Consider the following 15,107-nt stretch of genomic DNA (forward strand, 5'->3'; position numbering starts at 1 on the left):
CCAGCCATATACGCTGGAGTGTGTTCTCCTAGATGTTTTGTATTTGGCGAGGATGGAAAGAAGGGAGAAGACAGGGGATCAATATAGATCAGCCTTCTGACCACGCGGCATAGGAAAGCAACAGCTGAAATCATTTTTCCTGTTTCTCTGCCTTTTGTATTTTGAACTCAGAGGCAGCAAATAGGGAAAGATTGTTGTCCTTTTGTGCTTTTCCTGGTTACCTGCGAACAGAGAAGTTAGTTCTGTTGTGTGTTTTTTTCTTCTCAGATGGGGGGAAAAAGTGGGAAAACAAACAAAAAATCTAGCTGTCTTTTATTAGTTAGTTATTGGTCAAATTTTAGGGATCATTCCTTCCTAAATTAAAAGAAAATTTAGATTAGCCAGGGGAGTTTTGACACTGAGCACTGAGCACCCCCACAGAGCGAAAAGGAATACATTAAGATACTGTCTACTCCCATTTTATCTCTCCCTTCCTTCTTTTTACTGGTAAATTATCAGCAAAGACAAGGGGGTGGGAACACGTTGGGGAAAATGCAACTCACTAACAGTTTCTTTTTGTATTTCTACACTATTTTTTCACTATAAACTGACAACCTCTGATCAGTTTTTTTCACCTTGTAAGGACCTATTTAGCCAGAGCGATTCCATCTTGGATTGAACAGCCATTTTGTTGTTTATACATTAAAACTTAAACTGACCCTGCCCCACCCCCCCTCCCCCAGGGGACTGACTTAAAAACAAGTCCGAATGCAGGGATGAGTCGGGTCAGGTGGAGACAGCCAATCAGTGGAGCGCATATACTGTCTCCCTAGCTACCAAGGAGTGTGGGCCCCGCCCTTTGGGCGCCAATTCTGACCAAGTTGATAGACTAGTTCAAATATCTACTATAGGGTAAATTGTAATTCAGTTGGTCACTTATGTGTGACCTAGCATGACTGTGCAGCTTTCTCTGTGTGTTACAATCTCATTGGCCACCTCTGTGTGGCCAGGCCCAACCACATGGCCTTTGCTCTATAAAAGTTAGTGTGTGAGGCAGGGAGGGGTAGGTTTGTTGGTCGGTTTGATTCTCGATGCTTGGCGCGAAATAAAGCTTTGCTTGACCTTTGCTTTGTATGAGTCTCGCTCCTTTAATCATGGACCCGTTACTGGGGGACCCAATAACCTCATCTTTACCCATGGTTTCCTGCTTCCTTCGAATGGTGATTCAGGTGTGCTCCTTCTGCTTTACAGCCTGCCTATGTATCTTCAGCCTCCTTTCCCGCTGCCAACCAATTTTTAGAATTCTTCAGTTTAGAATTTGGAGCAAAAGTCTGAAGCCACCCAGCTCATTATGACTGAACAGCGCCACACTACAGACTGGCTATCTCAAAGGCCATCACCAGAAATTTAGACCTTGGACAAGATTGCTGCCCCTGTAGCTGGCAAGGATGACAGAAATAGCCAAAATCCTTTCTCTGTAGCAATGACCAGGGTGGGGTAGTTTCCTTCAGAAAAGGAGTCTGGAGGATACCAGACTAACTCATCTAGCACTTGGAAGGACCATAAAAAAATAAAAAAAATAAAAAAATAAAGGGAAACATAAGAAATATGTGAGTAAAGTGGTATGCAGAGAGTAACTTCCTATTTATACTCGCAAAACCAGACACTGTAGGATAATTATAGAATACAATAAAGTATTAAATAAGCTCATGAATAGCTGATTTGGTTTAGAAAGATGACTGCTATTTCCCTGCAATCTGCAGTGGTATCAAATGACTGGGTTTATTCTCTCAAAGACCTTCGTATACATGCTTGAAAAAACTTAGCATTTCTGCTTGGAATATAAATGTCAAACTGTCAAAATCATAAAAACTCTCTCAAATAATTTTTGGGAAAAGCTTAATAGAAAAGAGAAATGCACAAACATTATAAAAAGGTCAGACACAAATGCCAATCAAGAACATAAGAGAAATAGACCAGTTTTCAGCCATTTTCAATACCACAGAAATCTTAATTCCATTTAGAATTTAATCTATGTAATTTCTTCTTCTTCAGATTTCCTTTGGAACCATGTCCTATTGATAATTTGTAGCTACCAAGGCAAGGTGCCCAGGTGAAGGGACACCTTTCCTGAAGGAGTTTGCTTTCTTATTTAACATCTTTACAAAACAGTAGCAAATAAATTAGTTAATGCGGAATGGAAGATTTTGATGCATTTATATGGTAATGTTTGGATTCCTCCACTAGGAGGTTTTCCGCTAATTTCTTTTTTATGAAGTTTTATAGCTGAAATTCATTATATCTTTGTGGTTTTTCTTTATTCTTTCTTTTTTTTTTTTTTTTTTGTTGCCCCCATGTACTTGCTCTACCCTCCTTGCAGGCTGTGATGGTTGTATTTATGTGTGAGCTTCAGTGGACCAGGGATTGACCAGCTAATTGGTCAAAGATTATTTTGGGTGGTTTTGCATGTTTTGAATGAGTTTAACTTTTTTTTTTTTTTGAGATTAATATTTAAATCATAGCCAGCCTAAAGCACATTGCTTCTGTAGTGTGGGTGGGTCTCATCCAATCAGTCAAAGCACTTACCAGAAAAAAAAATCTGACCCTCCCTGAGAAAGAGAATTCTCTACCTGATTGCCTTCCCATTAGCTTTTTATCTTGTCCTCAGATGGGAACTGCACCAAAGTTCTGGTTAACAGGCCTTCCAACTCAAACTGGAATTAAAACATTGAATCTCCTGGGACTCTAGCCTGCTCAACTCATCCTGCAGATCTTGGTATTTACCAACCTTCATAATCAAATGAGGCAATTCCTTGTTTTTTTTAAAGATTTTATTTATTTATTTATTTTTATTATTTATTTGACAGAGAGAAATCACAAGTAGATGGAGAGGCAGGCAGAGAGAGAGAAAGAGGGAAGCAGGCTCCCTGCTGAGTAGAGAGCCCGACGCGGGACTCGATCCCAGGACCCTGAGATCATGACCTGAGCCGAAGGCAGCTGCTTAACCCACTGAGCCACCCAGGCGCCCCGAGGCAATTCCTTGTAATAAATCATACACACACACACACACACACACACACAGGTTCAATAGTAGGTTTTATATATATCTAAAACCTATTGGTTTCGTTTCTCTGTAGAACCCTAATACAAAGTCCTACTTTGTATCTTCCATTCGATCATCTCCTGAAGACGAGAAAACAGCCAGCCAAGGCTTAAAAGAGAGCAAAAGAAATGAGAGGGGGACGCTAATATTTTATGAGCCCCCAAATTTTACAGAAGAGGAAACTGAAGTTCAGGAAGTTATGATATATAAGGTCACACAGCAAGTATGAAGTTATTCCACCCACAAATTTTATGAAAATAAAACTTTCAATGTAATCTCCATTTACAAATAGTCTTCTAATAAAGTGTAACAGGCTGGAAGTAAGGACTCTCTCTATTATGTCTAAGTCAGTTTGTTTTTTGTTTTTCCCTCTTGTGGGACCTTTTCTGGAATAACTAATATACTAGTAGTGGACCTTCATCTCTCACTGTTTTCTTTAGTGGTGTTCTCCTGCTTTTTATAGCACTTCACTAAGGAGCACTCACCATTTCTTTTGGCTGATATCTCCGGTGCCCTCTTCAATTTTTTGTCAGACTGGTCTCCATTTTATCACACGATAATACCAACAATACAACTTAGTTTTGTTGTTTTCAAGAATACTCTTCTACTCAACCTCAGGTACCAGACTTTGCTTGCCCCACAAATCTTGAATCCCGGCAGGCAGGCAGTATCTTGAATGTAACTATAGACTGAATTGTGTCATCCATATTTCCTATATCACAGCCTACTGTGAAGGTATTTGGAGATGGGGCCTTAAGGAGATAAGTAGGTTTAGATAAGGTCATGATGGTAGGGCCTCCATGAGGAGATTAGTGCCCTTATAAAAAATACCAGACTCAGGACTTGCTCTCCCTCGGGACTTGCTCTCCCTCTCTCCCTCCACCATCGTCCTCTGCTAGGTGAGAACACAATAAGAAAGCAGCCAGGAATAGACAAGCTAAGATGAATGTTCTCACCGAACCTGACCATGCTGGCACCCAGATCTCGGACTTCCAGCCTCCAGAACTGAAAGCAAATATATTGTTGTTGTTTAAACCATGCCATTTATGGTATTGTGTTACGGCAGCCAGAGGGTTGAGACATCATTAGTAACACTAAATTTTACTCAATATGCATATTATTACATCTTTTATCACAGTTGATATTATGCATAGTTCATTGGATGACTGGAAAGTCACTGAACTTAGTCACATTCTTTCATAATTTAAAATCCACAAATATCCCATTTTAGCAATATGAGTATGCCACTTAGAACTTTCTCAGAACAGAAATTTGTCGTAACCTGCAAGTTAACAGTAAGAGTTAAGACTAGAGAAAAGAGGAAAACAGAGCTTCTTTCCTAGTAGTGCTGCTTATGGGCAAAGGGGACAGGAAAAACTAAGAAGAACCAAGAGGTTTCTGTTCAATCTGTCCCAGTGGAAAACACAGAGTGAATGATTTACCTTTAAGACCCAGTTTTTCAATTCACAGTTCTCAGGAATTTTGGATTTCACTAACTAGCAAAATTATTTTTAAAACAGGAAAAGGACACTTCAGGTTTGGAGAACAATGGTGGCTGTCTGGTTCTAAATATCCCCACAGCCTCCTAAATGAAATGATAAATTCAACGTGGAGAGTAAGTTAGACCTGAAGTGACTTCAACCTTCAGCATTACTAAGAGACACAGAACACCATGGCCTTCAAATGACCTGTAAACAGAGATCAATTCCAAGAGACTCCCACTTCTCTCCTGCCGATGGCAAGCCTGTGAGTGAGGAGAGCAAGTAAGGGGAAGTTTAAGAGATGCTGTGGAATGGAGTAGAAAGAAACAGGGGTTAGGCACAGCAAAGGTAAAATCATCCCTAGAAAGAGGAAGTACAGCATTAAATGACAAAATTGTGAACATAGGTGGGTGCCTCATAGATGGGCCACAACACTAGATGCACAGGATTGGAAGCAGTGGCATCCAGACAAGAATGAGGTAGGAGAAGGAAACAAAACATTCTAAAGAACGTGGAGTATCTGGTGGTAATAAAAAAAGAAACAAGGTACACTAGCTTTCTCTTTCCCCAACATTAACACAATTCATTTCTGCTCTTGAAAAATCCCATTCCCTCCAAAGAGGAAACCCAGAAGCTAAAGAAAACTGTATCAGCACACCCCAACTAAATCAAATATCAAGTAAGAGTATATGAAAAACTAGTACATGAAAAAAATAGACTGAATTAGAAGTACAAGTACTATGAACAGAACTGTACTAAAATAGGGAGAGATAAAATGAGTTGGTTGAACGTAGGAATAGAAAAAAGCAAAATTATACCAGATTAAATTACATGGTGCTCAAGGGAGCAAAGACTTAGTTAAAAATTTAATGTTATCTTGTAGAAAACCAGAGGAAAAAAAATGCAAATAAAAATTAAATAAGAAGTAACAACAACAAAAAAATCACAAAGTAGCTGAAACAAAGTCAGGCAAAAAGCGTCCACCATATATTTAATTGATGTCCCAGAAGGACAAAAAAGAATGCAATACTTTTAAAACTGCAATTCAAGAAAACTTTCCAGAAATAAGACTTCAATCTGCACATAAAAAGGGCACACCAGGAAAACTGACCAGAATGATCAACTCTGATACATACCCTAATAAAACTATTCAACTTTGAAAATAAAAAATTCTGAGGGCTTCCAGGCCAAAAAAAAAAAAAAGTGAAATAAAGACAAGAGAATTAGACTGATGTAAGACATGTCAAAACAAACAAACAAAAAAACCCTAAAAAACCAAAACCCAGGACAACATACAAAGCAAGACAATAGTGAAGCTACATTTTTAAGAAACTTAAGAAAACACTAAGGCTATTATATACAACCAAGATATCCTTTAATACCAAGAATAAAAGGAAAATAATGTTGAACCCAGAAAAAGTCAGAGAATATTAGATAAATGTGTAATATAATACTAATATACTACTACAGTAGTAGTATAGTGTAATACTATATAATTGTGTAATATAAAAGCACCTAGAAGATGACCTTCATCCAACCAATAGATGGCTGAGAAAACTTAGGCAAAAGGACTCATCAGAAGCATTTCATATATTCCATATTTGAAATATACTTAATGATAGAATTTAGACATTTTCTGTTTTGAGAAAAGTAGAAAAATTCAATTAAAAATGTGAAAGGGATGGATGCCTTCCTGTGTGGTTCAGTCAGTTAAGCATCCGGCTATGAATCTCAGCTTAGGTCTTCATCTCAGCGTTGTGAATTCAAACCCCACATTGGGTTTTTCTCTGGGCATGGAACCTACTTAGGAGAGAAGAGGGAAATGCAGAAAAAGAACAATGACTCTCATTTAGTAATGGGTGAGAGTTAAAGGATGGGATCCAGAACTGATACCAAGATAGTAAAAGTTTAAGAAAGAAAAAAAGGGATTAAAAACTTAGAAAATATTATAAAGCCATAACTAGAATAAAAATTATAAACTTTCCTACATACCAAAAGGAATTTTTTTTCAAAAGCAAAGAGGGCACCCTAAGTAGAAAAAGACAGACAGTAATTATAGTGTAATACATGCAAAAACTATAAAAAATAACAGGATTAAGTCCAAACATTATCAGTCATACCAATAAATGTGAATGGCTTTAACTTAAGGTCAAAAGACAATTTCAAAAAAGATTACACTATACAAAAAGAACACAATGTTAAAATCCACATTTCATATTTAGGATAAAACAGGTATGAGTATCTACACAACAAATAATATAGCAATCACCTATTAAAACAAATACTACAGGGAATGCAAGGAGAAACAGAGAAACACTACTAACAGAGACTTTAACACGCAGAAAAAGACAGGTGAACAAAAAAAAAGTAGGGATAGACAAGAACTAAACCACATAAGGCGAATTTTGGGATATATATTGAATACTACACATCTTAATAATAGAGAACATGCAGTCTTCTCAAGTATACATGGAACATTCATATGGGTATGCAAAAATTTGATCATATATTAGGTCACAAAGAAAATATCAGCAGGTACTGTAATATTACAAATAATACTTGCCAATCACACTGCAATAGAAATAGAAATTAAAAATGCAACCAAAGAGGCTCTTCCACTTAAAAATTAAAGATATTGCAATAAACAACTTGGGCAAAACAGGGACTCGAAACAAAAATTACAGAATTTCTCACAAATAATCATAATAAGTACACCTGTAGGATTACATTCTAAGCAGTGATCAGAGAAAATTTAATGCACTAAATACCTGTATCAATTAAAAAACGAAAATTAGTTATATTCCCAACTGAAAGAACCAGGGAAAGAACAAGGTAAAACAAAACCCAAGGAAAAAATTAATAAATATAAACAGAAATTTAAAAATTTTAAAAATCAACATTAAAGAGGTAGAGAACAGAAAAACAGTTGGTCAAAGTAATCCATAGAATCCTGGAAAAATGAAACAACATAGACAAAATATTTGCTAGTTTAATAAAAAAAATAAAGGGGAGAAAGTGCATATATACAGAATAAGAAATAACAACAAATAACCATTGATACAGAGGGAAAAAATTTTAAACATAAAAGATGCCAATTCAAATGAAACACATCTGAAAGCCTAAAGAACACTTTCTTAGAAAAATATGGTTTAACAAACTGATTTCCTGTAAAGATAGAAAGCTTACAAAAACAATCTGCATACAAGAAATAAAATTACCAAAGAATCACTCCACTAAAAAGCACCAAGCCCAGATGGTTTCATGGAGGAATTGTTAAATTTGTCTACATAAAAATAAAAAAAATGTTTGCAAGATTAGAAAAAAAGCATGAGCAAATTCAAAATCATGAAAAAAGATATAAAAATGGTCCTTAAATATTCACTCATTGTGAGAGGAATGCAAATTAAAGCTACAATGAGATACCATTTTTCACCCATCAGATTGGCAAAAACTCAAAAGCTTGACAATATATTAAAGTTTTGGGGAAACAGAAAGTCTCATACATTCCTGGTAGAATGTAATTACCACAACCTTTATGGAAAAGAATTTGGCAATATGCAGTAATAGTACATATGCATGTCTTCTGACTTAGTAATCCCATTTCTGGGAATTTACTCCGAAGGTATACTACAAACAAAACAAATATTTACGATCATTCGCTGTAACATTATCTGTAGCTTTGCAAAACACTGAACTACTTAATGCCCAAGCATAGCAGATTGACTGGATAAACTATGTACATCCACACAGTGGAATGCTAGGCCACAAGGGATTAGGGGGAGAGGGGGTTCTGGGGGGATCTCTATGAACTTAAATACTTAAATACAGTGACTTCTGGAGATGCCAAGTGAAAAAAGCAAAGTCCATCAGAGCGTTACGTGAAATACCTAATAAGCACGAGAAGATGCTCAACTTTGTCATTAGGGAAATGGAAATTTAAACCACAAAATACCACTTTGTAACTCTAAGAATGTTTATATTAAAAAAAAAAAGTCATTAACAAATGTTAGAGAGGATATAGAGAAATGGGAACCTTCATATATTGCTAGTGGGAATGTAAAGTGGTACAGTCACTTGGAAAACAGTATGATAGTTTCTTAAAAAAATTAATCACACAACCCAGCAATTCCACTCTTACGTATTTACCCAAAAGAAATGAAAACCCATGACCACAGAAAGATTTGCACATCAATGATCCTAGCAGCATTATGCATCAGGGCTGAAGAGGAAGCAATTCAAATGTCCATTAACATTAAATGAGTAAAAAAACAGGAGTTCATATAATGGAATACTATTTAGCAATAAGAATAGTGATTAAAAAAAAAGGAATAGTGATAGAAATGCTGACACATGCAATGACAAGGATGAACATAAAACCATTATACTAAGTAAAGAAGCCAGACTCAAAGATAATATTGAATGAATCTATTTATATGAAATGTCCAGAAAAGTAAAGTCTATAGAGACAGAAGTAACTAGTGGTTGCCTGGCACAGGGGAGGAGGCAGGGTGTAGTGGGAACACAAATTAATCGTAACCAGGCGTGAGCAAGTTTACTTGAACGATGAAAATGTTCTAAAACTGGGTATTGGTTAGGTCGAACAATTCTTTAAAATACGTGAACTTTGTCAATTATACTTCAGTAATTATGTTAAGGATATAAGGATATAAGGATATATATGTGTATTTTACAATATGTACAATATGCATCAAGGAGTTGTTTTTAGAAAGCAAATGGAATGGCTGGCCCTCCCAGTTTTAGCACTGAAAGTCCCATATACTGAGAAACTTCAGTCCTGGACAAAAGGGCTGATCTCTCTATATGTATGCTACCTTTACTGTAAGAAAGGGAATGAGAAGAAAAAAAAACCAACCTTTATTATTTTTCTTCATAAAAGGAAACATGGTGGGCCAACAATGAAGTTGGATATGTATGAAGGGGCTGGGGAATGGGGCAGAAGGGATATAAGAGAGTAACATTTCTCAGTAAAACTTTGGTATAGTTACGACTTTTTGAAATATGTTAGTATTCCATGTATTTTAAAAATGTAATCAACAAGGATGCAAAGTGTATATGTAGGAGGGACCTTAAACTTGGAAAAAAACTAAAACCAATGAATCCAACTTATTTCAAATAAATAACATAATCACAGTGAGAGAAAAAAAGAGTTAACCCAAGTAATTTATGAACACAGCATGTAATTATATATTCTTATTGGGCAGAGTAAAGGTAGGGAGAGAACTGCAAACAAGCTTTTAAGTGTTCAGTGACATGGGCAAAAGCAATTCTAAGAACTGTTTTAGATGTACTATGGGACTGACCAAGTGAATAAATTCACTTGTGCCAGAATTCTGAAAAAGCAGAAATATAGAAATATGGAACGGGGAAGTCAAGAAAAGACCCCTAAGGATGGACTGAAATTGGAGGTATTAGTGTGAACTCATGATTTCTGAAATCAAACACAGTGTGTATATAAGCACGTGTAAACTGTACACGGCATGTGCATACTTATGTTTACGATGTACATGCATTTCCTAATTCTGTCTGAATAGGCCTAGAAGCAGATGATACCCAGGCAACCAGATCTATGTGTCTAATAATATTTCCCAGGGTTTCTTAGAGAAATCGCCGATTCCTGATCCTAGAACATCTTTTATTTAAGAGAATGTGCTAAATAAATAAATAAATAAATAAAACTAAAACGGATGCCACAAGGACACAGGAGCCAGACTGAAGGAGCTCCTACTGAGCAAATTTCAGACAATTTAAGCGCCAAAGTAATGAATTATAAGCCACTGAAAAAACAACCAAGAGTCCAAAACAATAGTAAATATAAAACTGTACGCACACCTGTATAGATGAATGAATGGATAGCTGGGGCAGAAAGGGTTCCCGCTGACAGCAGAATGCTGAGTGCCAAATGGTAGATGAGGACAGAACACTGGACTCAGAAAAATCAGTATTTTCCCAATTAGCGAAGAATGATAAGCAAAAATCACCAAAGGCTGCTAAATCCTGGTGGAAAATTTTGACGTTATAGCATGGGCTAAAGAGTCTTCTTCAGATTGTTTATTAAACACAAGGTATAAAAACAGTAACTATGTATTAGAGAAACTGAGAAACACCTTGACCAGGTGACCAAAATTTCTATCACCAATGAGGAGCAGACAGACACTCCTGTGCCTCCAGATGTGATGCTCTGATGACATTGTTGGGAGTATTCTGAGAATGAATAACCTGAATCTCTTGCAGAAACCGCCAAATTCTACTGGCGGGGAAAGGGGGAGCAAAAGACTACATTCTCCAAAAACATGTTGTATCAATGCCATAAAAAACAAAGGGGACATGGAAATGATCCCCAGTGGAGGGGACTTAAGGGCAAATGAACAATCAAAAGATAAAAACAAAAATGGTAAGGTTTAAGCAATAGAGGAATCTGGGTAAAAGATATATTGATGTTCTTTGTATTATTCTTGCCAATTTTCAGTAAATTTTAAATCATTTCCATATAGAAAGTTAAAAAAAAAAAAACCCAAAAAGCAATTAGGAACTGATACCAGATTGTGAACCTCATGTTTTGCTAACAAGGTTATTAAACTACAATCATTTAAAAAAAAACAAAAAAAACTACCATTGACTATTATATCATTTGGTTTTAAAAAGTGTGAAGAGGGGCATTTTAAATATCCAAAACATAGTAGTCATACCCAAAAAAAGAATGGTCCTTTAAAATGCATAAATTTGTATTTAAGAAAAAAACATCACACTGTCATATTTTTCTCATTTCCCTGTGGACAAGGGGAACTTTGTCAGTGTGGTGTTAAGGAATTAGAATTCTAAACAACATATGTTTTCAGCAATGGATGAAGTACAGATCAATGGAAAGAGCATGAAGGCAAGCATGTAATTCAAATCCTCATGCGGGAAGTTACCAGCTTTGTAACCTAAGTTCCCTTAGCCAGTTTCCTCACTTGCAAGGCAGATAGTTTAATCATGGGACTCTTAAGAGAATTAAATTGAATAAATGTATCTAGAATAGCACTTGACACAGAGAAGGGTGCTCAAAAAATGTCTCCTCCTCTTCCTTTTCTTTCTGTTCTCTGGAGATGACTGGGGCCATATTCGCCTTTTCCTCATTGATCCAAACGTGGCCCCATTAGGCTTATGTTAAGAAACAGCATTTTCCTGAGGACCTCCCTTCTGAGTAAACTTTCTGGTCAACTTCATGAAAATGGAAGCCAGAGATATTGGACAGTGAAATGGAAAGACAGATGACTTATAAAAACAGATGACTTGGGGAATGGCTGGTTAACTGATGAGTTCTGTTAAAAGGTCAAGACAATTGGAGGGAAGATAGTGTTAGTCTGTATTAGAAAAGTTTGCTGCTCAAAAAAGATAAAACAGTACTTTTTTCTTCATATAGTCACAAGTCTATTTTGCAAACAACCATCTAATACCAAGAATGAATAATTTATATAAAAGTAAATTGTATTAAAGTCACCAATTCCATTTGTTTTACCAGCTATGTATTTTTGGGAAAAAAATCAATTCAATAAAATGTCCATAAATGAGATTGGATGAGATTTCATCCTATTGTCTATTGGGGTTTTTTTGGCTTCCTTTTATATATTTTCTGTTCATATCTAATAGGATGATTTCCTTTTATACTGCCAATGATAGTAATTCTTTAAAAATCTATTTTTAAAAATAAAGAAAAAAATTAAAAAAAAAACTAAATTGCATTATAGTAAAGAAATTTATATTGCCAAACAGAAATTTAGTTTTAACACTTAAAATCTTTATAGAAGATAAACAAATCCTGATTTTCCCTTTATTTTATCATAATTGAAAAATGAAATCACTTAACATGATCACTTGACACATAATTTCCTTAAAACTTCTCTCTGGTGAAACAAAGCTCTATATACTTCAAGAGTGTGTATAACATTTATAACACCCATGACAATTTCAAACCAACTAGCACTGGTATAGCTTCAAATTACTATTAGTTGTGGCTACTGTTGGAAAAAGGGTACAAAGCTTATTGGGGCCCAGCATACCAGAAAAACTTAATTTTATACTGTCATAGAGTTCAAGAACTGACATTATAGTGTGAAGACACGATAAACTGCCATTTCTTTCTCAGAAGTCTCTTAAAACAGGCTGCAAAAATATTCAGTACCTCATATATATTAACTAACAAAAATATTTCCATTCATTACCTTTGCCCAGAGTGATTAAGGACCAAAAAATAGAATTCTTGTTGCTTTATTATCTGATAAACTGCTAGTAAGCTCCCGTTAGAAGTTCTTTAGACATTACACCAAGTCATCTTGGTCTTCTGATCATATATATATTCATATATATATACTCATATATATATATATATATGTATTTTTTCAAGTAAAGAAATGTTTAACAGATGTAAACTATTTATTGAATATTTGCCACCAAATATTGTTAAATACATTATCTTGCAGCATATCGCTTTCAAGTTAAAATGTCAAACAAACACCAATATTTACAATTCTTTTAAGGAATGTTATATAATGACACATTAAGGCGTAAATTCTTTTGGCTTATAATTCTTAAAAGAATGATAATAGCAAAAGTGATGCAAAATCTTCAGTGTGAGATTATGATTAAGCTACATTTTACAAAAATATGGTGTAAGATGGCAATAATCCCATTCAACATCCTGGATTAGATCCCTTCAGGAGGGACTGATAATTTATACAGTCAAACTTTAAAATTTACAGATAAAGGCAGTCCAATACTGCCACTGAGAAGTACATCTCTTAACATATACAACTTTCAGGCCACAGTTTTGAAGGTCTGAAGTATCAAGTTGGTTTGATGAATTAGTCGGTTGCCACTTATGAACACATTTATTGCCCTGTTAAAAAAAAAAAAAAGGCATTAATTTTATCCAAAAAATTCATCCTTTAAAAACATTTATACTTGATGCCATCCACTAACAGTAACAAGGAAATCAATTTAGAGGGAGGGGAAAAGGCAAGTTAGTACTGAGGATCATGTTTTATACCAGCTTGGAATTGAATGATCCTGCATCATTTCAAACTATCTAGGAATTACTGCCCCCTAGTGGTTCTGGCTGGCAATAAGGTGTTGATGGGCTGCTAATGATAGGTGGCGCCTCAACAACCAGCTATCAGGAGGTTGAACAAGTAACTGGCCAAAGAAAGGATTTAAATGTAGTCTCTAGCTGACTTCAAGGTAAGTTACCAAAATAGTATCTGCTTCAGTATTATACTCAGCCTCAAAATCTCTACATCAGCGGACAACAAATTCGAAAAACTTAAATTCAAAAAACTTAACTACTTTTTTGTAAAAGTTACTTTACATTTGATTTACACCATCTCTCAACTTCTTTCAAAAACAAAAAACTAGAATTCTAAACTACTTTCAGAATAAATCTACTTTTAAAACAAAAAAATCATGTAATTTCAATATTTAAGAGCTAACAATATATAAAAATATGTTCTTTTTTTTTTTTTTTTCTTTTTTAAGATTTTATTTATTTGTCAGAGAGAGTGAGCGAGAGCGGGCACAGGCAGACAGAGTGGAAGGCAGAGTCAGACGGAGAAGCAGGCTCCCTGCGGAGCAAGGAGCCCGATGTGGGACTCGATCCCAGGACGCCGGGATCATGACCTGAGCCGAAGGCAGCTGCTTAACCAACTGAGCCACCCAGGCGTCCCTATAAAAATATGTTCTTAAAAATTACTTTGTGCTACACACATTTTTCCTATCAGCCCATCTTCATGTTACTGGAATAAAGAACTGATGCCCTAGTCCCACTGTGTGGTCTAATCAGTTTCTCAGTATCATAGCTAAAACTTCTTTATTCATCCTAGACACTTCTCAGAAAAGAGGGACCAGAGAGAATTAGCTGTACCTATGCAAATTCATCCCCTTATTGGAAGAGGGTTCAAAGAATAGGCTCTATTAACAGTTATAAGTTTCAAGAAAACAGGTACAAAACTAAATCCAAAATAATGGCACATTATTCATATATGAATAATGAGATTATGATTAAGCTACATTTTACAAAAATATGGTGTAAGATGGCAATAATTATCAAGAAGCTAGTGAATGGAGAAAAAGTAGTAACCGGGAGCTGGAATAATCCATATGTAGAGTACATAACTTCAGATTAATGAAAATTAGGCTCTAAAAGGAATTTCTACCTTTCGATGTGCTTATTTCACGATAATTCTTAGTTAGAATCAGAAATAAGGATCCCATCATGTAAATTATTCTTTTGATGTGTTTTGGTTATTCTGGTTTAGCAGTGGAGACCAAGAAAAAAACAGATGTAAGTTTATTTTCAGAACACACCTGCAAGCTTATTAAACTAAGCCATCAAGGAGCATTTCCCCTAGATATCAGAAGAGTAACAAAACCACCAATAAAATGTAGTTCAATGCCTTTAATTCATAATAAAAATTTAAAGATTTCAGCCTATTTGAACTGTTAAAAATAAATGAAAATTAACAGACTCTTCTAATGTATTTTTAAATATT

General features: G+C 35.4%; 1 protein-coding gene and 1 long non-coding RNA gene across 6 annotated transcripts in view; one reads left to right on the forward strand and one right to left on the reverse strand.

Annotated features, from left to right (window-relative positions):
• LOC309869738 overlaps positions 1-15,107 on the forward strand; it is a 36,871-nt gene that overhangs the window by 9,787 nt on the left and 11,977 nt on the right. The window lies entirely within an intron of this gene.
• The window catches only part of PDCD10 (programmed cell death 10), a 44,062-nt gene continuing 41,932 nt past the window's right edge, over positions 12,978-15,107 (reverse strand). For all 5 annotated transcript variants that reach the window (XM_082741292.1, XM_082741291.1, XM_082741293.1 and 2 more), the window contains exon 8: positions 12,978-13,459. In XM_082741292.1, coding sequence (XP_082597418.1) covers positions 13,378-13,459 — 82 coding nt within the window. In that variant the 3' untranslated portion in view covers positions 12,978-13,377. The remainder of the gene's footprint in view (positions 13,460-15,107) is intronic.

Source organism: Mustela nivalis, assembly GCF_964662115.1.
Source record: "Mustela nivalis genome assembly, chromosome: 1".
Taxonomy (NCBI): Eukaryota; Metazoa; Chordata; class Mammalia; order Carnivora; family Mustelidae; genus Mustela; species Mustela nivalis.